The sequence below is a fragment of the Eublepharis macularius genome, chromosome 15, assembly GCF_028583425.1.
Source record: "Eublepharis macularius isolate TG4126 chromosome 15, MPM_Emac_v1.0, whole genome shotgun sequence".
In the NCBI taxonomy this organism is placed as follows: Eukaryota; Metazoa; Chordata; class Lepidosauria; order Squamata; family Eublepharidae; genus Eublepharis; species Eublepharis macularius.
In genome coordinates, this window is record NC_072804.1 from 49,683,393 (window position 1) to 49,709,202 (window position 25,810).

At 44.5% G+C, this 25,810-nt stretch overlaps 1 protein-coding gene across 4 annotated transcripts; it reads right to left on the reverse strand.

Moving 5' to 3' along the window:
• Positions 1–3,886: 3,886 nt before the first annotated feature.
• Positions 3,887–25,185, reverse strand: LOC129343657 (phospholipase A2 inhibitor NAI-like). 4 transcript variants are annotated; one of them, XM_054999995.1, is made up of 7 exons: positions 25,112–25,185; positions 21,336–21,424; positions 20,527–20,673; positions 15,756–15,872; positions 10,889–11,038; positions 9,707–9,847; positions 3,887–6,075 (listed from the first exon to the last, which is right to left on the reverse strand). In XM_054999995.1, exons 3-7 carry the CDS (start codon positions 20,573–20,575, stop codon positions 5,864–5,866), a joined length of 669 nt encoding a protein of 222 aa, XP_054855970.1. In that variant the 5' UTR covers positions 20,576–20,673; positions 21,336–21,424; positions 25,112–25,185; the 3' UTR covers positions 3,887–5,863. The 4 variants fall into 4 exon arrangements, with proteins under 4 accessions (XP_054855970.1, XP_054855972.1, XP_054855969.1 ...); XM_054999997.1 differs by lacking the exons at positions 21,336–21,424; positions 25,112–25,185 and adding an exon at positions 21,256–21,303; XM_054999994.1 differs by lacking the exons at positions 21,336–21,424; positions 25,112–25,185 and having other exon boundaries at positions 20,527–21,012.
• Positions 25,186–25,810: the final 625 nt, after the last annotated feature.

Here is a 25,810-nt window from a genome sequence, read left to right on the forward strand (position 1 = left end):
AGCACAGAAATTTGATCCATTTATACACATACATCTGAAACAACAAGGCATCTCTTTGAGATCTGAGTAAAAAACCCTCTTGAATAATTCAGTTTTGTATCATTTGCAGAAAGCCAGAAGAGCGGGAGATTTCTTGACCTCTTCAGGTAGGCCATTCCATTGAGGGGCCCACTGTACATATGTACGGGCAGCTGTTGATTTTGCCTGTGCACAAGATGGCACCTGCAGAAGTCCTCGTTCAGATGAGCAAAGCTGCCATGGCAAAACATAGGGGAAGAGGCAGTCCTGTAGATATGCCTGAACAAGGCCATGAAGAACTTTGTATGTAATAGCCAATACCTTTACCTTTGTAAATAAAATGAATAAAATACTGTCATTGATGGGGCGAACTTTATACTTTAAGATGGCAGCTTTTATTTCTTATTTTAAAAAAGGTCCTGAAGGTCAAATTTGTCCAGAAAACCTGCTTGCTGCCTGGATCGAACTCAGCAGAGCTTAAGCTGCAGTACTGCAGTTTACCACTCTGCACCACGGGGCTCTTAACTGGCACAGAGTGGTAAGCTGCAGTACTGCAGCCAAAGCTCTGCTCACAACCTGAGTTCGATCCCGGCGGAAGCTGGGTTCAGGTAGCCGGCTCAAGGTTGACTCAGCCTTCCATCCTTCCAAGGTCGGTACATGAGTACTCAGTTTCCTGGGGGTAAAGTGTAGATGACTGGGGAAGGCAATGGCAAACCACCTCATAAAGTCTGCCAAGAAAATGTCATGATGCGACATCCCCCCATGGGTCAGTAATGACTCGGTGCTTGCACACCAAGTCATGCATCTGGTGTGCATATTAATAATGAAGTGTCAGATAAGACACTTTTTTAAAAAATCAAAGTTTCCTTCAGCAAATGAGAGGTTTCCAGACACATGGCTAAGGCGGATGGAACCCTGTTCTGGCTGGCTTTGCTCTTAGGCCTTTAATACAATATAAACACTGTGAAACACTCTTTAGTATAAGGTCAAAAGAATCAGAAAACCTTCAGCTGCTTCATTTTGGTGTTTCCGATTGCTGTCAAGGAGGAAGCACAAAGCCAGTATGAAGGGAGCAATTCCTCTTAATGAGATGTAACAACAGCAAAAGTCCTTTTAAGCAACATGCGGAAAATTTCTAGCCTGCAACAGAAGCCAGCCAAGAGGGTTGCAGGAGAAGAGGGGTGCACCAAAGTCAAAACAAAAAAAATGGGGGAAATGGTGCAGTGGACAAAATAATAGTTTTATTCCATTATGCTCCTGGTAGGGTTGCCAGCTCCAAGTAGGAAAATTCTTGAAGATTAAGAGGTGGAGTCTGGGGAGGACAGGGTTTGGAGAAGGACTATAGCAGGGTATAATGCCATACAGTCCACCCTCCATGCAACCATTTCCTCCATAAGAACTCATCTCCATCATCGGGAATTCAGTTAGAATTCTGGGTGATTTCCAGACCTCACCTGGAGGTTGGCAACACTAGCTCCTGGGTTAGCTACATTAAGTCCTCCACCCTGCTGCTTAAGCATCTGCTGCTTAGTTGCTCGCTGCCTTCGGGGGCACTTTCTTGGTAGTTCAGCATGTCAGCTTTGCCCTGCTGAAAACTGATGCTGTAGCTAGCATGGAAGACACGTGACATTCTTGATCAGCTGATGCAGGAAGGGGCTGTCTTGGCGTTGCCCTTGGATCAGCAACATAGTGGCAACAGGAGAAGGAGGAAGAAGACAGCAATGAGGATTTAAAAAAAAGAATCCAAAGTGTGTGAGTTCCTTGCTCTTGATGTTCCAAAGCGCCTCCTGTTGCTTGCCTCTGGCTGGGTAGAAATTCAACATCTGAAGACTGTTGAAAAGCATGGCCAGTCCTGAAAGAATTTCTCTAGTTCAGTTCACTCCAGGCTGAATTCAAAATGCTGGTTCTACTCCATTGTCACTCTTTACCACAAAGATTGGGAGAGATTGGGAGAGACCCCTAGAGTATCACCATTAACATACTCTCTCCCATCCATTAATGAGGATGGGAGATTGCCCACTGAAAGCCAAGCTACAAGTGATGCCTTACATAGGTTGGACATTTGTCAGCTTACCTCAAGTTTTGATGGGAAATGTAGGCATCCTGGTTTTGCAGCTTGGCTCTCCATTACAGCTGCAAGACCAGGATGCCTATGTACATTTCCCATCAAAACTTGAGGGAAGCTGACAAGTGTCCAACCTGTGTCAGGCGTCACTTGTAGCTTGGCTCTGAGACTGGGAATGTGGCACTTCCAGCTGCCATACAGCAGCTTAAGCTGGGGGGGGCGTACTTTGCCCACTCGAAAGGAGGATGAGGCAGAGGCATTCTTCAAACATACAGGGATTCAGCTGGGGGCGGAGTCGGAGTCACCAGAAGCTCCACCCTCCCCTCCCAGTAGGCCATTGCTTTGCTTGCTTGGCCCACCCACCTCACATTGTAGTAGTGTGGGATTGGCCAGCTGCTGTTCCCAGAGACAGGTAGGAGTTTTTTCTCCTTTCCCCATATTGGCATGGGGGAGAGATGGTTTTTCGCCTACCTTACACTGCAGGCAGTAGTTTGAGGTAATTAGCTGTGATAGTGCAGTGATGGTGGGCTACTGGCAGGAGAGAGTTTGGGGGGAGGGAGCGGGCCAGTGAGCACCCCCTGGCACTTGTCCATTGGTGGGGAAATGGAGGTCTACCAGGAGCAGAGGGGTATGCTTGTGACGGCTACCACCAACTGGAGACTGCCTGCAGTGAACCCCAGGTGCAAGTCTTTCCCTCAAGCTTTATGGCTGAGGCTTTAGGAGCTTGAAGGGGGGATTCATTTTGCCTGGCCGGCCGGGTCCAAGCCATTCCATGGATGGCCCATGCCCGGGGCTGTGGGGCTCGCCCAGACAGGTCAAGGCAGTGGTCCAGGGGTGACCCCATGGCTTGACCTGTACCACTTAGTTGGCCCTTGCCGTTTTAATGGTCGATGTTATATATCAATGAAACGGCCCTTTAGTTCCAAGTCTTGTGTCTGCCTCTTCATTCCAACCGGGGGGCGGGGGAAATGGTAAGCTCCCCAGGTGAGAACAAGAAAGGGAAAAAACACAACACAAATGAACCAAAGTTAACTGCCTTCCTCTCAGCACTGGGGAAAACCACATGCCTTGCAGGAGAGAGTCTAGACACAGGGACGATAAAGCTGTACCACCTCTTGGGGTAGGGGGAGAAACCACTCTGCCACATGTTTGATGGAAAACAAGATTGAGTTCAAATTTACTGTGTATGCGGGAAGTAACATGGCCAACCTGTTCACTGGAAAACAGGCTTTGCTTAATAATCTGAGAGGTTCATAAATTAGTTCCTGTTCAGGTTTGATTTGGGTTGTACTCCCAAATTATGTACATTTCCAGTTAGAAAGATTTTGTGTTTTATTCCCTGCTTGAAATTTTTTTCCTATTTCTTATCTGTTTTGCAGCAGTTAAAGCCTGGTGCTCTCAGGAGCAGAAAATCCTTTTTTCTGCTCCATCCACAAGACATGTAGGAGCACTATCATGCTTAACCACCTTCTGAGAACTGGCCTGACTTTTTTTTTTTCCTTGATTCAACTCCGGAGCCCATTTCCTTCAGTGGGAAAGGCTCGCTTACAGAAGGTGTAAGAGAAAGCATGCAGATTTTCACCTTCATTATATTAAAATATGGGGACATCCTAAAAACAGATTGTCAATAGGTTCAAGAGGGATGAAAAGAAGTACTTGCTCATACTACACACAATTTACCAGTGGAATGTGCTACCGCTGGATATGGTAATGGTCGGTGGCTTAAAAAGATAATCAGAAATGTTTATGGAGAGAAGAGAAAATAGGCTTTTAGTGCAAGATAAATGGGGCTGAGGCTCCAGGTTAGTATGCCGTTAAATATTTATTTAACATTTTTATCCACCTCTTCCTCCAAGAAGCAAAGGGTGTGTTCATTTTATTCTCATAACACCCCTGTGAGGTAGGATAGACTGAGAGATTAACTGGCCCAAAGTCACCCAGCAAGCTTTGTGGCACAGTAAGGATTTCAACCTGGGTCTCCTAAATCCTAGTCTGACACTCTAACCACTGCACGGTACTAATCCTCAATATCACTTGAATACAGTTTCTAAGATAATGGAAGACAGCTGTAACCATCATGGCAAATTGTGGGCTTTCAGCAGACTTCTGACTTGCTACTGCGAATAACAGGACTCATGACTAGACATGGGCACGAACAGCAATACGAACAAAAAAAAAGCCACGAACAGCCCAATCTGCTGTTCGTGAACAAGCTGTTCGTGAGGCCCCATTCTAAATGAACAGGTGGTCGTTGCAAGCCTCGTTCTTTGTTGTTCGTCCTGCTGTTCGTCAAGCCAGACAGTCTGGCACCTGTAATCAATTCCCTTGGCAACTCAGGCAGGGATTGTCTGAACTCTGTCTGAACTCCTGCTGTTGCCCTGGAAACCCCAATCTAAGTCCAATTGAGCTTGATAGGCAGGTCTTCCTTCCAAGTGTGGAGCTCCAAATTTGTTACAAGAGGAAAAGACCAGGCGAGAGGGGAGCTCCCAGCTCCGGCTTTCAGGGAGAGACAGCTGCTGTTAGAGAGACAGGGTGAGTGCATTGGAGCTTGAATTTTCTTTGTGTGTGGTGGGATAGGGATCTACCCCTCCAGGTTCCAGGGCTGCTGCCAGGCTCTGGGGCCAAGCTATTATTTATTATTGGTACCTTTCCTGCTGCCTGCTCAGGTCAGGTTTCTGGGAGTGGTGCAGTAGGGATCTTGATGGCTGGAGGAGAGCCTGCTGGCCTCGACAAACAATGAACAATGAACGTGTTCATGACAGGATCATGTTCATCAGTGTTCGTTGTTTGTTGTTCATGGATGGCAACAAACAATGAACACCATGTTCATTTTTTTTTTCTGTTCGTGCCCCTGTCTACTCATGACCACGGACCCTTGATGTGCTGTAGTTGATTAAGCAGCTTATCTTATTGCTATAATTAAAAAATGCCTCCAAATAGCATATTTGACCCAATGAGCATGGCAATGAAAGGGAGCAAGATCATGGTTTATGCTTGCTCAAGCGCTGCACCAGGGGTACAGGCAGATGCTTGTTTTTAAGTGTAGGAACCCCCCATCGTCCCGAAAAAAGTCTCAGCAAGGACTAAGCATGCTCCTTGCCCTCTAGGACCCACAGAACATTGACCTTCCCTTCTTAGCGGACTTACATATGCTTAAAAACAATAGCATGGCCCAGGCAGCAGTGAAGAGTATCCAGTACGTCTGGAGGGGGCTGGTGACAGCATCAGTTTCAGACTGAACGCTGCAGACCGCTTCTTGGATCCAGGGCAGCTACATCTCTTCCAAGTATCCCCAACAAACCATTGCCACTATCCAGTGGCATTTGCTGACCACAGCAGATGCGGCCTCCTTCAACACTGGTGGCAGCATTTGGATACCACCTTCTTTAAGAGTTGCCAACTCTGACTTGAGAAATACCTGGAGATTTGGAGGCAAAGTTTGGGGAGGGGAAGAAATTCAGTGGGGATGTGATGCGATAGAGTCTGCCCTCTGAAGCTGTCGTTTCATCCTCCGAAACTGTCATTTTCGTTTTTAGACTGGAGTTCTGTTGTAATTCTTGGAGAACTCCAAGCCTTACCTTAAGACTGGTAACCCTGTTCTGCAAATACCTAGCACTTTCAGAGGCCATACCAGGATAGGGGCAGGGGGGAGAGGGATATGTACATGTCTATTGTATGCAGTGAGAACACTGTGGTGCATTCTTTGAAAAGTCTGCCTGCCATCAAGTGGCAAGGAGCAATTGCTCGAGCAGGATCCCTGAATCTTCACCCTGGAGCAAATCAACTGAAGAGCTTCACGAGGAGGATTCCAGCAAATGCTTGGAGGAAGAGTCCAGTGGGTTCTGGAATGGAGCTGGCCATCCCAGAGGCCAGTGTGCAGTTGGCTGTTGCAATAACACAGACCCCATCAAATGAACCTGAAGCATGAAGTGTATCGTTGCAAGTATCTATGTTGGCACAGCCCTTCATGACAGTTGTCATGGTCAATCCCCCTGCAAAAAAAATTCAACATATGCTTTATCAGGAGAATTGCAGTATCTTGAAATTGCAATCTCTTAACTGGCCATTTCCACATGCTGTTAAAGCAACGGGCTACTTACTGAATGCTGGAGGGTTTTTTCCACATATTCCAGATGCCTCCGATTTCAAAGCAGAAGCAGGCAGTTTGGCTTCCTTTTGATCAGCGTATTTTACCCAGCACAGGAAAGAGTGGGAAATCCAGTTCTCACAAAAGACACTGAACAAACGAAACTGCCTGCTTCCTCTTTAAAATCGGAGGCGTTTGGAATCTGTGAAAAAAAATGCCAGTGGCACCTGGTGTGGGCTTTCGGGAATCACAGTTCTCTTTGTCAGATGCATCTGACGGGGAGAGCTGTGGTTATCGAAGGCTTATACTGCATTGGAATTGGATGGTCTAGCTGTTTTACTGCTACAAACTAACACGGCAAACTCCTTTGAAGCCAACTGATCCCCACACCAAAAGGAGATGTTTACATTTACTAGGAAAGGAATGTTTTGGTTGCATCCTCCCTCTCCCCCCCTAATTGCATCTTCTCTCTCCTCCCCTCCTCCTCCCTCCTCTTCTATATTTGACCAGTTTCTGTACCATGCATCTGATGAAGAGAACTTGATTCTCGAAAGCTTATGCTACAATAAAATTGGTTAGTCTTAAAGGTGCTACTGGACTCTTTTTGATTTTGCTACTACAGACTAACACGGCTAACTCCTCAGCATTCAGTAAGTAGCCTGTCGCTTTAACAGCATATGGAAATGGCCATTGTCTCACCATTTTCACCATCTAATAGCCACCCGATAAGGAACCAGTTGCAATCCAATTAAGGTACTAGGAGATTTATTTTCATATTTTATTTTATGGTCAAAAACTAACAAAGCATAGATAAAGATGGTTGTTGGGGGTTTTCCGGGCTGTCTTGCCGTGGTCTTGGCATTGTAGTTCCTGACGTTTCGCCAGCAGCTGTGGCTGGCATCTTCAGAGGTGTAGCACCAAAAGACAGAGATCTCTCAGTGTCACAGTGTGGAAAAGATGTAGGTCATTGTATCTACTCAGGAGGGGTGGGGTTGAGCTGAGTCATTCTGTAAGAGTTTCCCAGGGTGTGGAATGCTAATGGCGGGAGGCTTCACTGTATCCCGAGGCGGTTCTTTTGCATATGGATTGGTGCTTGATGTGCTAATCTTCTCTGCAGGGCTATTGTCGGGTGTGGAGTGTTTTGTTGGCCTGGTGTTTTTCAGAACTGGAGCCCATGCTCTGTTCATTCTTAAGGTTTCTTCTTTCCTGTTGAAGTTTTGCTTATGCTTGTGAATTTCAATGGCTTCCCTGTGCAGTCTGACAAAGTAGTTGGAAGTGTTGTCCAGTATTTTGGTGTCCTGGAATAAGATACTGTGCCCTGTTTGAGTTAGGCTATGTTCAGCCACTGCTGATTTTTCAGGCTGTCCAAGTCTGCAGTGTCTTTCATGTTCTTTTATTCTTGTCTGGATGCTACGCTTTGTGGTCCCGATGTAAACTTGTCCACAGCTGCAGGGTATACGGTATACTCCTGCAGAGGTGAGGGGATCTCTGCTGTCTTTTGCTGATCGTAGCATCTGTTGTATTTTTCGGGTGGGTCTGAATACTGCTTGAAGGTTATGCTTTTTCATAAGCTTTCCCATCTGATCAGTAATTCCTTTGATATATGGCAAAAACACTTTTCCTGTGGGAGACTGTTTTTCTTTGGTTGTTTGATTCATCCTGGGTTTGATTGCTCTTCGGATTTCATTTCTGGAGTAGCCATTTGCCTGAAGTGCGTGGTTTAGATGATTAATTTCCTCATTGAGAAAGCGCGGCTCACATATCCGTCTTGCACGATCCACTAATGTTTTCATTATGCCTCTTTTCTGTCCACTAATTGAAAACATTAGTGGATCGTGCAAGACGGATATGTGAGCCGCGCTTTCTCAATGAGGAAATTAATCATCTAAACCACGCACTTCAGGCAAATGGCTACTCCAGAAATGAAATCCGAAGAGCAATCAAACCCAGGATGAATCAAACAACCAAAGAAAAACAGTCTCCCACAGGAAAAGTGTTTTTGCCATATATCAAAGGAATTACTGATCAGATGGGAAAGCTTATGAAAAAGCATAACCTTCAAGCAGTATTCAGACCCACCCGAAAAATACAACAGATGCTACGATCAGCAAAAGACAGCAGAGATCCCCTCACCTCTGCAGGAGTATACCGTATACCCTGCAGCTGTGGACAAGTTTACATCGGGACCACAAAGCGTAGCATCCAGACAAGAATAAAAGAACATGAAAGACACTGCAGACTTGGACAGCCTGAAAAATCAGCAGTGGCTGAACATAGCCTAACTCAAACAGGGCACAGTATCTTATTCCAGGACACCAAAATACTGGACAACACTTCCAACTACTTTGTCAGACTGCACAGGGAAGCCATTGAAATTCACAAGCATAAGCAAAACTTCAACAGGAAAGAAGAAACCTTAAGAATGAACAGAGCATGGGCTCCAGTTCTGAAAAACACCAGGCCAACAAAACACTCCACACCCGACAATAGCCCTGCAGAGAAGATTAGCACATCAAGCACCAATCCATATGCAAAAGAACCGCCTCGGGATACAGTGAAGCCTCCCGCCATTAGCATTCCACACCCTGGGAAACTCTTACAGAATGACTCAGCTCAACCCCACCCCTCCTGAGTAGATACAATGACCTACATCTTTTCCACACTGTGACACTGAGAGATCTCTGTCTTTTGGTGCTACACCTCTGAAGATGCCAGCCACAGCTGCTGGCGAAACGTCAGGAACTACAATGCCAAGACCACGGCAAGACAGCCCGGAAAACCCCCAACAACCATCGTTCTCCGGCCGTGAAAGCCTTCGACAATACATCATAGATAAAGATGCTAGGAGAAAAGGAAGCTAAGACATGGGAATCTTCATCACTTCCTGATATTTGCCAGGGATGACTTCAGTATTAAAATATAAAGCCTGTTGAAAGAGCAGGGCTAGGAGAAATAGCGTGGACCAGGACTGAGGCTATCGTACTTTGGTCACATCATGAGAACACAAGATTCTCTGGAAAAGGCAACAATGCTAGAAAAGGGGAAGGCAGTAGGAAAAGAGAAAGCCCTAAAAGGAGATGGCTGGACTCAATAAAAGAAGCAACATCCCAGTTTGCAGGATCTGAGCAAGTCTGTTAATGATAGGACATTTTGGAGGTCTCTCCTTCATAGGGTCGTCGTAGGACAGAGGTGACTTGATGGCACATAACACACACACAGGCTGGGCCATGCCAAATTAGCTACTACTCTGTTCCCTTAAGGACATATTTTTTAGATGGAGGACAGGCCCAGTAAACTTTCACATCCCTTGCCCCTTGCAGTATTCTCTGCTTTCAGTTTTGCATGAGAATTGCCCCATTTTGATTTTTATAAAACTAGGCAAAGGAAGTATCATGGGAGGAATCTGTAAGACGAGATAGAGCTGGGCAAAGCCTACAAACCTGCGCAAGGTGATTGTTGAGCAAGTGTCACTGCAAAAAGCCAAAACCCCCACCACGTAAGTGTAATTGTATTTGTATGTAAATATGTATAGTTACCCATATTTGAAGTTCCAGCTATCTCGAAACAATATTGTTGGTCTCCAGTGCATTGGGCGATCTCTTCCTTGCATGTAAAACTGTGCATGGAATAACAGGCTGGACATATTTTTCCATTGAGATGAGTATTTATCGGTGGCACTGCATGAAAGAGAGAGACAGTTTTGTCCTGAAAGAACAGCACCACCAAAATGATTAGGAATAAATTAGGGATCATTGTTGCCCAACTTTCTTGAACTTGTAGAGACCAGAACAAAATGGCTTCCATGAGGGGCCAGGATCAGTCATAGGACCCAGCCCTCACAACAGCCCCTTTGATGACTGATCCTGGCCCCTCATGGAAACAAACCACTGGAAGGCTCCAAGCCAATAGACTTGCCAGTTTTGGTTTGGGAAATCCTTGGAGATTTGAGGGTGGTGCCAGGGGAGATCAGAAACTGGGGAAGGGAAGGAACTTAGCCAGAATGTGATACCATAGAGTCTGTCCTCCTATCCAAATCAGGACTTTCCAGCTCAGAACCCCCATAATCAGTGGCTTGTAGAGAAAGTTCGGCCAAGCGGAAGACATTTTCGCGGTGAGGAAGCAAAAGTGGAAATCCAGGCTCCTAATGAAACATTTCCGGTGATTCTTAGAGAGGACTGGCGTCTCCTGTGGATTTTTCTGGAAGTGACATCGCACTGTTGACCCATCAGCTAAAGACCACGGTACTCAATGTAGAGTGGTTGTATCACAACGACTCTTGTGATCAGCAGGCCACACGAAGCCGCTAGGTGGGTCACGCATAATATATCTGTGAGGAGTCCGGATTTCTGCTTTTGACTCCTCATTGCAAGTGTCTTCTGCACGACTGAACTTTTTGTATGAGTCACTAACCTCAGGGACTCTGAGCTGGAAATCCGGATTTGGCTATGGCCATACACCCAACCATCATTGTGGCCTGACAAATAAAAACTTTACTCCAACAGGAGTTACTATTAAAAAGAGACCCAGAAAATATCTATGCAGCAGCGGAGGAGTTTACTTGTGCATTGGGATTCCTCTGTTGTTATCTAATGGTTCACTTGCTGCAAGCAATAGTAAGAAATTTGACACTGAACTGAAGGGGGAGAATGTAAGTTTTCTTTTTCAGAGGCTTGGAGCTGTGTGAGAGCATAGAGGGGAGGGGCTCAGTCGTGACATACAGGTGTGAGGGACCTTTGAGCACTCGTGTCCCACGCAGCAAGTAACTTTGGTCGCCAGTGTTCCGAAGCTGCCTAAATTTACAACAGCGAAGCCTTCCTCGCAAGCGCTGACTGGGAAACAAGTCTTCACAGTGGCCTTAATTTGGGGTCCTATATGGATGAGAAAGGAGACGGAGAAAAGGTATTTTAAGTAAATGAGACCAATATGGGGTGCTCAGCCCCTCTCCCCCATGGCTTACACTGCTCAGTATCTTTCGTAACCCTCACAAGATAACATCAAGCTGCCTTTTTGACACCGTGCAACGATCACACCCAGGCTGGATTACCGCAGTGCCCTCTTTGTGGGACTGCTTTTGAATACTGCTCAGAAGCTTCAATTGGTATCAAATGAGGTTTCGTTTGCTTCCTTAATTGTATAATAAGCATCTGGTATAAGATCGAGAGGAGTTAGCCATGTTGGTCTGCAGTAGCAAAATAGCAAAGATTCCAGTAGCACCTTTAGGACTAACCAACTTTATTGTAGCATAGACTTTTGAGAACCACAGCTCTGTTTTTCCGATGCATGGAGGGTATGAAGAAACTGGACAGAGATATATGGGTGGTGAGGGGATGGGGGAGAGGGTGCAGGGAGTAAGGGTCATGTAAATGTAAATAAGTTCATGAAAGAACTTAGGTTAGTCTTAACTAACATTAGTCTTAAAGGTGCTACTGGACTCTGCTATTTTGCATCTGGCATAAATTATTGACGGATGTATCTTGCCAGTTTACAAAGAAAGACACTTACAAAGAAAGACCTTTTTCCTCTCTGTGCAGAATTCAAAGTGCTGGTCATCATGACTCATCACCTTTAAAATGCTGTACTGTCGAGTCAAGAAATGTAAAGGCTGCTTGTTGCCATGTGAACTTGCCCTTCAGTGAAGTGTTGATTTATCTTTGAAACCCTAAATGGCTTGAGACTGGGCTTGCCAATTGCTGCAGTAGTTAAACACCCACCTTTGGCCCCATTCTGCTTCCTCAAACAACTGAGAAGGAGGAGACAGAGTCCAGTAGCACCTTTAAGACTAAGCAACTTTAGTGCAGCATAAGCTTTCGAGAATCACAGTTCTCTTCATCAGAAGCGTTAATTCATAAAAGCAAAAGCTCTTGCAAGAGAAATGAAGCTGCAATTCTACATCAAGTATCTGACATCACGCATCTGACGAAGAAAACTGTGATTCTCGAAAGCTTATGCTACACTAAAGTTGCTTAGTCTTAAAGGTGCTACTGGACTCTTTTTGATTTTTGAGAATGTTAATGTACTGTTAAACTAGGGCTGATTCCACACACGTTGGATAATGCACTTACAATGCACTTTAGCTATCGTTTGGAAGTGGATTTTTTGTTTCACACTCGAAAAATTAAGTTCCAAATGATCTCTAAAGAGGATTGGAAGTGCATTATCCAACCTGTGCGGAATCAGCACTGGAATCTTACTGATGGTCGATGGAAATGGACCCTCCATGACTTTACAGTTGCTGAAAAACTTATACTTTTACCTCCTGTAAATTACTGGATTGAAGACCTTATAAATTATCAACATTTGAATGTATTGCCTCTAGAAGGCAACTGCACATGAACTTTTTTTTTACATATTTGAAATTCTTTTATAGATACCTGTGTATAGATTTGCCAATAGTGTTTTTGTAACCAACAACACAGCAAAAAAAGCACGCCCAAGATGGAACCGATTTACCCAATAGTTGTAAAAGAATTGGGAGTACAGTATTGCAAAAGAAGTAACACGCTGCAAGACATACATGCAAAATCAATCATTACATATCAGACCAGTTATTCCAAAGTCCTTTGAGATACAAAAACAAAGCCGCTGGTATGACCATTAACCAGCTGTAGCCGATAAGGTTCCCAATTGTATGACGAGAAGAGTTGTGAGCACTTGTAGAAGCCGCTGCAAGGCGGGCGGAAAACAAGGCAGGCTCGCATGAGCGGGGCCTTTGCAACACGGGGCTACCCCCCCTGGGTTATTACTAGAGCGAGAAAGAAAGCTGATACCACTCCTCGGTCTAAACTTTTGAGTTATCGCAGTCGGGATACATTTTCAGATAGAATTACTTGGGCATTAGACTACTCACCTTTGTCGGGTGCCATCTCGAATACCATCCATAGAAATTGGCATATATTGTCTGATCTGCCGGGGTGTAATAACTTACCGCAGATTGGCTACCGGCGCACTAAGAACCTCAAAGATCTTTTGGTCCACTCAAATTTCAGACCTAGAACTGATGGGTCTCAATTACCACAGGGGCATTTCCCCTGTGGTCATTGTAATGCTTGTCCCTTGAGTATAGAATTGACAAAAATTATACACCCGACCACAGGTAAGCATTTGTATTCAAAATCTTTTTCTACCTGCAGCACCCCTAATGTTATTTACCTCCTTATCTGTGATTGCAAACGGCTTTATGTTGGCTGCACTACCCGTCCCTTGCGATTACGTATCCAAGAACATGTCTCTAGATGTAGAACCCAAAGTTTGGATCTTCCTCTCTATGAACACCTTAGGGTCCGACATCCAACTGATAGACCCTTTCATTTCACTGTCCTGGAAGTTGTTTCGAGATCGGGGCCACGGAACCGGTTTCTCCTACAGGCTGAGACCAGGTGGATTTTCAGACTTCAAACCATGATCCCACATGGCCTCAATAATCACTTGGACTTCTCCTCTTTTTTATGATTTCGTAGCCAGTCTCTGAGCCTCCCATGATCTTTCTAGGTCTCCCTATTCTTCCTTGTTTCTATTATCCTTTCGGGCAGGTAGTCATAAAAATTTTTTATATTAACATTGCCTGTCCCTTGGTTTACTCTTCCATGTGTGTAATTTTATACTGTACCTTTAAATCATTTGTGTTAATGATATAATTGACCCATCATGTATAAAGCGCTTGATATGTCACACACCCCTCACTTCGGCATTTATGGATATGTTCCTTGGAGAGAAAAAGTTGTTCAGTTGAATTTGTGATGTAAGTATTAACTATTTGCCCCGGGGGGGTCCCTGTATGTATTGTCGGGATATTATTGCCTGATATTAATTAATCGTTTAGATATTGTGGCCTGAGGAAAGATTTTTTCAAGTCTGAAACGAGAAAAAAGAAATATCTGGCCGGCTCATGCTCGTTGCCTTATCTCTATCCGCCTTGCAGCGGCTTCTACAAGTGCCTGCTTTGTTTCCCGCACCTTAATCTTCGCCCGCCTTGCAGCGGCTTTCACAAGCGCCTGCCTTGTTTTCCGCCCGCCTTGCAGCTGCTTCTACAAGTGCTCACAACTCTTCTCGTCATACAATTGGGAACCTTATCGGCTACAGCTGGTTAATGGTCATACCAGCGGCTTTGTTTTTGTATCTCAAAGGACTTTGGAATAACTGGTCTGATATGTAATGATTGATTTTGCATGTATGTCTTGCAGCGTGTTACTTCTTTTGCAATATTGTACTCCCAATTCTTTTACAACTACTGGGTAATTCTATTACAACTATTGGGTAAATCGGTTCCATCTTGGGCGTGCTTTTTTTGCTTTTTTTTGCTGTGTTGTTGGTTATCCTTGTGAAGCTAATTACCCCCTGATTGGTTACAATAGTGTTTTTGTAGGCAGCATTGTATTCTTTCTTTTTTTCCTCTCCTGTTTTGCTTTTTTATTTTTATTTTTAAAATGTTTTTGCACTAATAAATAATTTTTTAAAAAAATAAAAAAGGGAAGAGACAGCCCTGAAGACACTCAGCCTTGCCTCAGCCTAGGAACCACAGGCAAAAATCTAAAGAGGGCACTAGAAGGCTTGAATGAGTATAGTCAAAGGAAAAAGAGGTATACACTGCAAAGCGAGACCAACTGTAAAATTAGCTCCACATTGAATAGTCTCGCTTTCATGCTGACAGTTTGGTGTAGTGGTTAAGAGCGCAGGACTCTAATCTGGAGAGCCGGGTTTGATTCCCCACTCCTCCACTTGAAGCCAGCTGGGTGACCTTGGGTCAGTCACAGCTTTCTCAGAGCTCTCTCAGCCCCACCCACTTCCCAGGGGATAATAATGGCATACTTTGTAAACCGCTCTGAGTGAGCATTAAGTTGTCCTGAAGGGCGGTATATAAATCAAATGTTGTTGTTGTTGTTGTTGTTGTTATTGGTTTAACTTTTAATTCACCTAAAGTGAGGAAAATATCTTTTGTCCCCCTTCCTCATAACAATGAGAATCCTGTTTATGTTCATCGGATTTCAAAGATGTCAGATGAAATGCGCACGATGGCCAGGCTTTTCATTGGTAGGGTTTTCAGGTCCCTCTCACCTCCTGCCAGGAGGTAGGGAGAGCTGGCACTTACCCCATGTCGCTCACGAGGATCCACGGGGCTGAGGCGATGACATCACTTCCAGTAGTGACATCATTGCACCGGCCCCCCAAGCGCTCCTGCACTCCACATGGGACGGATTTGGCCTGTTTGGAGCTCAAATCGACCCCAAACAAAGTGCGGAAAATATCCTGTGGCTAGCCCACCAACATTACTTCCAGAAGTGAAGTCACCATGCCGCTTAGGAGCATGTGTGCAGCACGCATTCCTGAGGTACCTGATGGTGGCGGGGAACCTCTGGGCGCTTGCCCCTTTCCCTCTGATCACTGGATGATTGGGAGATGAGTGGGTAAATCTCCGGGAGTTTGCCCACCATGGGTAGGCACCTGGGATATAGGGCCAGACTCTAACTCTGAAGTTAATATTTATCAATAATCTGGACTTGCCTGCAGAAGAGAAAACTGCAATGGATTCGGATGATTTGCCCCATGTAAACTGAGGCCTGCTGGATGCTTCTGGTCTTTTGCACTTACCCACTGTGCCCTCTGTCTGGATGATGCCGCAGGTGTCAAAACCAGAGGGACAAGGGTGCAAAGGTCCCTCACAGGTATGTCCGAAGCCCTCACAAATCTCACACATCAAAGACATACCTAAAGAGCAGAGCAAAGAAGAAATGGTAACCAGATTGATTCTGTTTTGTTTTTGCTGGGGTAGAATTAAACTACAAGCCTAGGCTTTTAAAACTGGGGGAAATTGAGAGACTCTAACTTAGAGCTGAGTGAATGTTCTCCAGGCACTTTGAAGTTGCATCTCTGCTGGGGGATTGTGGCCCCAGAACTTCTGTTGCTGCTCCCTAGGAAGGACACATGGTTAGCACGGCCTGCAGTTCTCCCAGAATTATAACTGATCTGCTGACTACAGAGATCAGTTCTTCGGGAGAAAATGACAGGTTCAAAAGGCAAACTCTATGGTATACAATAGCTTATTGGTGAAATCCCTCTCCACAAGCATACACTCCCAGTTCTCCAGGAATTTGTCAGGCTGGAGTTGGCAATGCTAGAATGGCATCATGTACCTTTTTTGGTACCTGGATAGCCCAAGGCCGTTTTCACACATGCCCCGAGAGATCACGCAAATTCATGGCACGAAGCGTCTTCCTAGCACGATCTCCCAGCGCGATCCCCTTTAATGGCCCGATGATGTCAGAAAAAGGGCCATTAGACAGGATCGTGCCAGGAAATCGTACAAGGAAGATGCTTTTATGCCATGACTTTCGCGCGATCTTCTGGGTGCATGGCCGTGTGAAAATGGCCCAAGTGAGCTTGATCTCATCAGATCTCAGAAGCTAAGCAGGGTCAGCCTTGGTTAGGAATTGGATGGGAGACCTCCAATGAAGACCAGGGTTGCAGAGGCAAGCAATGGCCAACCACCTCTGTTAATCTCTTGCCATGAAAACCCCATCAGGGGTCGCCATCACTCAGCTATGTCTTGAGGGAGTCTCCACCACCACTCAGTCTAGATTAGGATATTCCTTGCAGCCTGCCACTGGGGAGTTTCAGCTCTCCGCCTTATAGATTTGTATTATGTACACAGGTTGCCTGGTTTTTAATCTGGAGTTTATATGGTAATTACATAGTATGCAGAACATACATATAACGCCTGATGCAGATTTATTAGCACAAATAGCATTGACCTGTTGAAATGCACACTTTTTACAGGAAAACCCCAAACAGCATAAAAGTTTGTAGAATTCAAATAAGTTTCATTTTGCCCAAGGGAGAAGTGAAATCAAAAATGGAGATGTTGTGGTTACTTTTGCAGTACAGAACAAACTTGGGAGAGGGAAGGGCTGAGTCACTGGGCCTCTGCCTTGTATTTATTTTATTTATTTCTGGTTTATTTTACTTGCTTTCCTAGAATCCTCAAGTAGAGATCAGTGTCTATTTTTAAACCAAAGTGAAGTGTACTGGCAAACATTCTTCTCGCCTTTGCCCCCAGACTTTGCTTGTACTATGTCGATTTGGGCTCTGTTTACTTGCTGTACTGAAGCCAGGCCGTGAAAAAACTGGTAGGCAGCACCATCCTAAATCCTGGACAGTTTAGAGTTTGGCTTTAGGATTACATCCAAGGTCCAGCAGGGATACGGTCCTCTGCAACACACGACATTTTTCTTTTGAGTTTCTCTCAAACCCTTACTTCCTTTGCACATGAATGGGCAGACATGCACTTAAACAAACATTAGCCTGAACTAGAAAGCAGCCTGTTAGTAAAAAGCAATTACTCTCTTGTGTGTTTGGCAGGAAAACACAACCTCAGTAGAGGGCCTCATCCTCTTCATGGCAGTGTGAGTATAACAACTTGTGTATACTGAAGGGTAAAACCAGGGCTTTTTTTCTGCGGGAACGTGGTGGAACTGAGTTCCGGAACCTCTTGAAAATGGTCACATGGCTGGTGGCCCCGCCTCCTGATCTCCAGACAGAGGGGAGTTTAGATAAATTCTGGAGATCAGGGGGCAGGGCCACCAACCATGTGACCATTTTCTCCAAGGGCAACCCACTGAGTTCCACCACCTCTCCCCCCCCCCAAAAGCCCTGGGTAAAACCAACACCACATGTTTCTACCCGCCACCTACACTAAGCTCAGTTGACACAGAAGCCACTAAGAAGTTTATTTTCCTACCTGTCAGTCCTTGGCCCTATTTAAAATGAAGCCACCTCTAAAGTAATTTGCAATGCCATTACAGAGGCATCTCGGCTAGGGGTTGCCAGCTCCTGGTTGGGAAATTCCTGGAGATTGGGGGGGGGGTAGAGCCTGGAGAGGGCGGGGTTTGGGAGGAAGAGAGACTTTGGCTGGCTGTAACGCCATAGAGTCCACCTTCCATTTTCTTCAGGGGAACTGATCTCTGTCACCTGGAGATCAGTTGTAATTCCAGGAGATCTCCAGCCACCATCTTGAGGCTGGTGGCAACCCTGGTCTTGGCCCTGCCTTGGTGGATCTCTCTCCAGACTTTGTCTGTTCTTTTATAAACAAAGGAGGAACACAGAGAATTAAAACACAAATCAAAAGAGTTTATTTTACTGAGAAGGGAAATAAATTTTAGATACTCGAGGCTTTAAACAATCGTAGCTGTTCTACAATGGCTGTGAGTCAAGGCTACAGTTTGTTACAGCAATAAGTAATTTGTGTCAAAGCAAAGAGTGTGCCAGTAACAGTCAGTTGTTTCTAAATGCAAAATAAAGTGACTTTTACCTCAGGTTTTTAAACTCTTCCCACAACTACCCCTAAATAGTAATCTTACACACCATAGCCTGTCATGTAGGTTTCTTTACACAAGAAAGTCTGCAAAAGAGAACCTTAAAACAGTGTGGCCCATTCTAGGCTAACACGCTAAGTTAAACTAGTGATAATACCATGAGGACGCCACCACCATTTTAAAATCACTTAAAATGCTGCCCCCCACACCTTTTTCAAGTGCCAAAACACCTGATTGCAGCCATTTTGGCATTTGATAAAGCACAGGTGGGAAAAGAGAGCCACAGCCCACCATGCCGCAGGCCTGAGTGGAATCATGCCAAACAGCATTTTAAAATGACTTTTAAAAGGCAGTGGCATCTCCGTGGCACTACGAGGATGCTGTCAAGTCTAGTTTGGCCTACACTGACCCAGTCTTCTCCTTGAAGAGATGCAGGGACAGAGAATAATAATAATACTAACAACAACAACAACATTCGATTTATATACTGCCTTTCAGGACAACTTAATGTCCACTCAGAGTGGTTTAAAAGTGTGTTATTATTATCATCACCACAATCACTCTGTGAGGTGGGTGGGGCTGAGAGAGCTCTGAGAGAGCTGTGAGTGACCCAAGGTCATCCAGCTGGCTTCAAGTGGAGGAGAGGGGAATCAAACCCAGTCCTCCAGATTAGAGCCCTGCCTCTCTTAACCACTACACCAGACTGTCAAGGTAACCACGAAGCCCTGTCCCCCTAAAATCAGCGAAAATCAGCTTTTTATTTTGTACACCCCCCCTCCCCTTACCTCTTCCCAGCACCATAGCCCTGATCTAAATAGGGGATCTCTAATTTCTTGAAATTTATTCTTAATGATCATGGTATAAAGCGGTCTGATTTTTCTTCATCCTGTATCTTTCAGTTTTGATCTGATATGGCCATGTCTTTCATTTGGGGAAATCGTTTGCCCCTCTGCCTTTCTCAATCCTTTGCAAGCCTCCTATTTCTTAAGGGTGGCAGGGGGTATATTTAGTCTGAATCTCTGTCCCCCACACATCTGCATTTCAGAGGTGCAAGCAAAATGTTTCCATTCTCTTCTGCAGGTACCTTGCCTACCATAGAGTGGAAAGTATATTAGACTCCATCTTTATCCCCTTTCCCCAGTGCCTGCCTTCCATAGAGTACAGGCAGATGTGCAGACAAAGAACAGAACAGCTAGACAACTGGATAGGGTTACTCGAACAGTAAACCAAGAAGCCCTCCTTAACCCAGTTTGGAGTAGTTTAAAAAGCTCTATATTGAAATTTCATTCGGTGGCATGGTGGGCGGCGGGATTTGAGAGTCCATAATAGCTAGAGTGACAAACTAGGGTCTGGGCAACCCAGGTTGGATTCCCCACTCTGACATGAAAGCTGGGTGACCCTGGGCCGGTCACATACTCTCAGATTAACTAACCTCATAGGGAGTTGTTGTGATGAAAATATGGTCAGGAGAATAAGCTAAACTGCTTTGGGTCCCCACTGGGGAGAACGGCAGGGTATAAAAAAGGAAAATAAAAATAAATTTCCTATCTTCTGTTTGGAAGATGCCTCCCCCGCATCAGATTATATTCGTTCACTTTCTCCTCTTACGCAACTCTGAAAAGCAGACAGAAAAATGCCTGTATGACGCTAGTTTCTGGAAAACAGTTTGGTAGATGACCGACTGTTTTTAATTAGTAAGAATCCAAACTGGTATGTTCAAGGCAGTGAACAGGAGGTGATCTGCTTCTAGTTGTGATTAACTTCTGCATGCATATCGCTAATAGTTGCTAGACATCAAAAACATCAAGAAATACGACAGAGTAGTGAGACGATCGCGTGATGCAACCCCAGCTGTATGCCTGCTGCAACATACTGCTATAAACATTGATTAATCCGATTGTTCAGAAGTGCAGTAGCCCATTATCTCAGCACTAAGTGAGATAACTATTTTATCAGTCAATAAAAACATGCAGTGAGTTTGGCAGGGCAAGGGAAAGCTTGGATCCAATTAGTCCCCTGGTGTCTCTTCTCAAATGGCCCAAGATGCTCACCTGTAGCTATCAAAGAGGCAAGGAGGCAGATGATCAGAAGACTTTGCATGATTCCAGATGTTGTCTGAGGCTAGGTTAAGAGTAAGGGTGGATTCTGTGGCTGTAGCTTAGTCTCCCTCTCTGTTGGAAGCAGCGGTAGGTACTATGCTGAGAAAAATAGATAAACACTTCCCAGAAAGGGGGACAGATGCATCTAAACAACTCCCTCATCCTTTGTCCTGCCCCAAAGACCAGAGGGCTCAGAAGAAGCCAGGGTGGAGTGGTGTTGTTTTTCAGAAAAGGCTTGCCAAGGAATCCAGTAACTGTTTTTTTTTTTCTGTTTTTACTATAATGCACACCCAAACCAGTTTGGATGCATCCGAGAAAACAGTCAGAGAGGGAAATGACATTACAACATACAAGGGCCACAGTTCCAGCCAAAGCCCGCTGTGGGTTCTTTGATCCACGCCAGTCCAGGGTTTATTGCTTTGCACTTTCTGCCAACTTGGAGGAAGCACAAATCTTGCAAGAGATGGCAGCTAATTCTGCAACGGGGGCTTGTTTTGGATTGACTTTGGAGAATAGGGCATGGCACTGCCTACCACTTTGTTTTCTCTCCCCCGCCCCCCTCCAAATCAATCATTTCTAGCAACTGTTTCTCTTCACTGTCCTGTACAAAAGAATGGTTTGGGAATGTGTTTGTGAGTGGAGAGAAAACTACATATCCATTATTTCCTCTGTCTTCCCTACCTTTGAAAGTAGACTGCACCCCTCACAGATGTGAATCTCTGGCTTTTCTCACCACTAAAGGACAGCACGCATACACCTACCAAGAATACAAGAGCCGGAGCGGGAGGCCAGAGAGGCTAAATTCAACTTCTGGCACCTTTGGGAAATGAACCTTGCTTTTGCAATTCTCCTGCAAAGAAGAAACAAGGGGCAAGGTTTGCAATTGCACCATCAAGATGGGAGAACTGATGCACCTTTACAGAAAGAGCTGCTGTAGCACAGTGGTTAAGTGGTTGGGTTGAGAATCAGCACTCTGCTGGTTTGAATCCCACTACTGTAGGTGGCCTTGGGTCAGCCACTCCTCTCAGCCCCAGCAATCCCAGCAGTATATAAATGCAGTTATTATATAAACACAGTTATTATTATTAGTCTTTATTTCAATAGAACGGATCCTGAGGTTCCTGTGAAAGAACAGGGAAGAGCTCCAGGAGGCACCTAAGGTTTGGCATGCGAGTCCTGAGCAAAATACAAGAATTCTGAGACACTTCTGCAGTGGGGTTGCCAATTCTAGGTTGGTAAATTGCTCGAGATCTGGGGACAGACCTTGGGGAGGATGGGATTGGAGAAAGGGAGGGACCACAGTAGGGTATAATGCCCTTCAAAGTAGCCATTTCCTCCAGGTGACCTGATCTCTGTAGTCTGGAGATCAGTTGTAATTCCAGGAGATCTCCAGTACCCATCTAGATCTCCAATACCCACCTAGCTAACTGGGATTGTTGAGAGCCCTTGTGTGTGTGTGTTTTGCTGGAGTTCCAACAAATTATAGTCTCTCCCTAAGCTGGCTGCTCCCAAGGTTGATAGGCAGACAAAGGCCTAGGAAAAGGAGTAGAATCCACCACTGTTTATGTAGCTAGCAGTGAAGAGGTGAGGTCCAGCAAGCTCAAGTATCATGAGGTGCTCTGAGGATAAGGTGGCCACGTGACCCGTTATGGAGCACAACTTCTGTTAGAAGAGGAGGATTTAACACTGTCCCTTTCCTTAGGATTTAGAGGGGGGCAAACCAAAATTTAGAAAGATAGAGAGGTCAGGGCATCTGTTTACTCCTTTACTATCCTGATGTGTAAATTGCTAATCTTAGGACTTCCTCCTTGTGACATCTTTCTCTTCCTCTCTTTGTCACACACAACTATCTCTTCTCTCCATCTTGCCCATCCTTAGACAAGATAGGTAGATGGGAATCTCGCTCTCCTCTTTCCTATCAGAGTATGGGGTTCCTCTTATTTCCTTTCTAAACCTAAGATAAGTGTAAGTTTGTTGTTTTCTCTCTCACACTCATGCCAGCCAGTACAATCCAAAGTTACACCCATCACATTTCCTCTGCAATTGATACCACTCTGCTATCCTCTTACTAGTTTATAGAGGCCCGTTGTTGTTTTTTTAATTACCTCCCATCTCCACAGTCTACTGCCTCCACCAGAAGCAGCAGCAGGAGTGGAAATGGGTAGGGAGACAGAATCACAGCAATATCACTTCTGGGTGAAGAAGACCCAGAAGTAACATTACTCCACTGAGGGACACTCTAGGAATGCCCCAATCTCTATGGTAGATTGGGAGGATTCCTAGAGTGTCACTTAATGTGGTCTGTACTTTGAAGATATGTCATCATGTTGAGCAATAGTCCACTTCCCCATACCCTGTTTTCCAAACCTCTAGAGATTATGATGCATATGAGGCAGTTGACCTCATGCAGGCCATTTGGATTGCTTGCCTGCTCATCCACTGAGCCACTTCACTTCCATCACACTTTGGGGGATGAAGGAAATAATCCTCCATAGCTCCTCACTCTCCCATGCCTTTTTCAAAGCAGTGAAGCCGGGAGTGCATGCCTGTTCCTGAACCTTGGAAGATTCTTTCTTCTGAGAAGAATTTGGTCATAATTTCTGGTCATCCGTCATCATGGAAACCAAAACAGTGGCAGAGGTTTTCCAGATGAAGTAATCTTGCAAGAATTTGGGAGACTGGGACAGCAAAAGGGGTAAGGCAGGTTAACTTTGTTCAGTGGGGTATGGCAGTAGCAGGAAAGCATGGGGGCAGCAAAACTCTTCCACCCATTGCTGGTTGCCCTCAAATGGGAAACCCCCTTCAAATGGGAGGAAAAGCCTGCAGCTCAATTATTTAATTATTCCAGCAGAATAAGCAAGATTTTTTTAAAAAAAAGATGTTCTATCCTGTGCATAAACCATTTTCATTTTCTTCTTAGTGGAGCATTGGTGCAGAAAGTTTTCTAGTCAAATGTTTCCTGTAAATGTTATCAACACTAAAAGTTTTTTTTAAAAAACCCTTCCCTGTCAGAAACAAATTTTCTTCCTGTGGGTTTCTTTTTTCTTTTCCTTAGTAGTGCTTCAGAGTAAAATACATATTTAAAAAAAACATTTAAAGAATCAAAAAGAGTAATTTTAAAAAAACTTTTAAAAAGTTTTTTAAATGCTTCGGAGAAACAAGATGCATTATCTCCCTTTGCATTCCTTCTTCCTACATAATCTTGGGATTTAGCTTTACATAAATACCCCTTTTCTGACTCTTTCTAACATTTTCAGGGTTACTCTGGTAAAAAAAAAAAAATCCCAGTAGTTTTGAAGCTGAAAAGCCCATTAGAAATTCAGCAGGCAGGGATTTTCTAAGCACCCTTTCCTTAATCTGATATGTGGTTTCACCTGCACCTTCACTTTGATATGGCATATTTCACTTCGGGTTTAGGGTTTCTCCTTTTATTTATGCGTGGGTCATGTGCAGTCAAGTAGCTTCTGACTTAAAGTGACCCTATGAATTAGCAACTTCCAGAACGTCCTATCATGAATTGCCTGACTCAGATTTTACAAACTGGAGGCTGGAGGTGGGCGTAAGACTATTGATTAATACCTACAGCAATTCAGCAAAATGTTGCTTTCAGACTTGTAGGGGAAATTTGGAACCAGCTAATAGGCCAGAAGATGTTCTCCAAAATTTTCTCAGGAAGAGCTTTTTACATTCCTATTTTGCTTTTACTGGGGATAGCCAGAATACACTCTGTTCTGGAGCACAGTATGAGAGAGGCAGTATTAAAGTCCATCTATCCCAGTTTTAATCCACCTTTCCTCTAATAAGCATCTCTGTGGTTCTCCTTTCATCCATTTCATCCTCACAACAACCCTGTGAGGTAGCTTAGGCTAAGAGAAAGTGACTGGCTTTATGGTAGCTTGGAGATATCCAGTTTACTTGCTGCTGTATTTAAGACATTTAAGAGTTCGGGATGGTGCACAACATTCTCCTCCATTTTATCCTCCCTACAAACCCTGTGAGGAAGGTTGAGCTGTGAGCTCATAGTCACTTGGCAACCGGCAAGCTTTCATGGCAGAATGGAGACTTGAATGAGGGTCTCCCATATCCTAGTCCGAAACCCTAACTACTACCCTGTGGTGGTTAGTTTCTAGGCTCTACACTCCACTGGTTGGTTAAATAAAAATATGGGGTGGGTAACAGCTTTGGGTGAAAGGAGGGTAAGAATGCTGCAGGTAACCACAGTATTCTTAGTTTTCTGTGTGAAATTTTGTATTAAAATGTTCTTTATTTAAACTATAAACTACATAACACAATAAACAACAGAGAGAACAAGAAAAACCACACAATTCTAAACATAACACACTAACAATACATATATCTATAAAATTATGAGGAAAAGAAGAAAGAAAACACACACACCCCTAAATTACAGTGAAATTTTGGAGGGAAGGAGTTTGCCAAGGTTTAACTTGATCTGAATACTGATTAAAAGATTTTGGCTTAAATCTCATACCAAAAAAGTCTATTTAAACACACACACTCAAATCAGCTGCTGTACCTTGGGCTGTTCTAAAGTAAAGCTTTCATTTTGTTCCATTTTGTTCCATGCCTGTTTCTCAGCTCCCTCCTCATAACAAATTTACAGGGCTAATTTAATTTGGCATCCATTTCCTTGAAATTTTATACCCAAATGAGGAGTGGCTTGTTTTGTCCTCTCGAGAGAGAGATGATACAGGGAGAGATAAAATGGAAGGGGATGGGAGGACGAGGCATTTTTGATGCTATTTTTCAGAAACAAGGCAATGCTCAAACTGCACATTCTGCTAATTTTGCTTAATTTTCCAAAGGGCCTCTGACTGCCTGAGGTTGAAATGTTTTGAAAAAAGGCTACTGTGCTGTTAAATTTGACCCTCTTTTTTGTTTAGTTCAAGCCATTTGGACAGAAGTGCCAGAGAACATTTAGTTCTGAGAAGAACTGTGTGGGCTGCATTGTTTGCGAAGCTGGAAAAAAAATCATAAATGTCCTATGTCTGGCCAGCCCAAGCCCATATTTGGGCTGGAGTCAGATCCAATAGGATATTTCTGGCTTTTAACCCTCACTCTTACCAGTGCTATGCAGTAGAAAAGAGCAAGAGTCCAGTAGCACCTATAAGACTAACAAAATGTATGGTAGGGTAGGAGCTTTCCTGCTATGCAGCTATCCAGAAGCCAGGCCTGCTTCAAGCGAGGTATAAAGAGGGAGGGACAGGACAGGAGC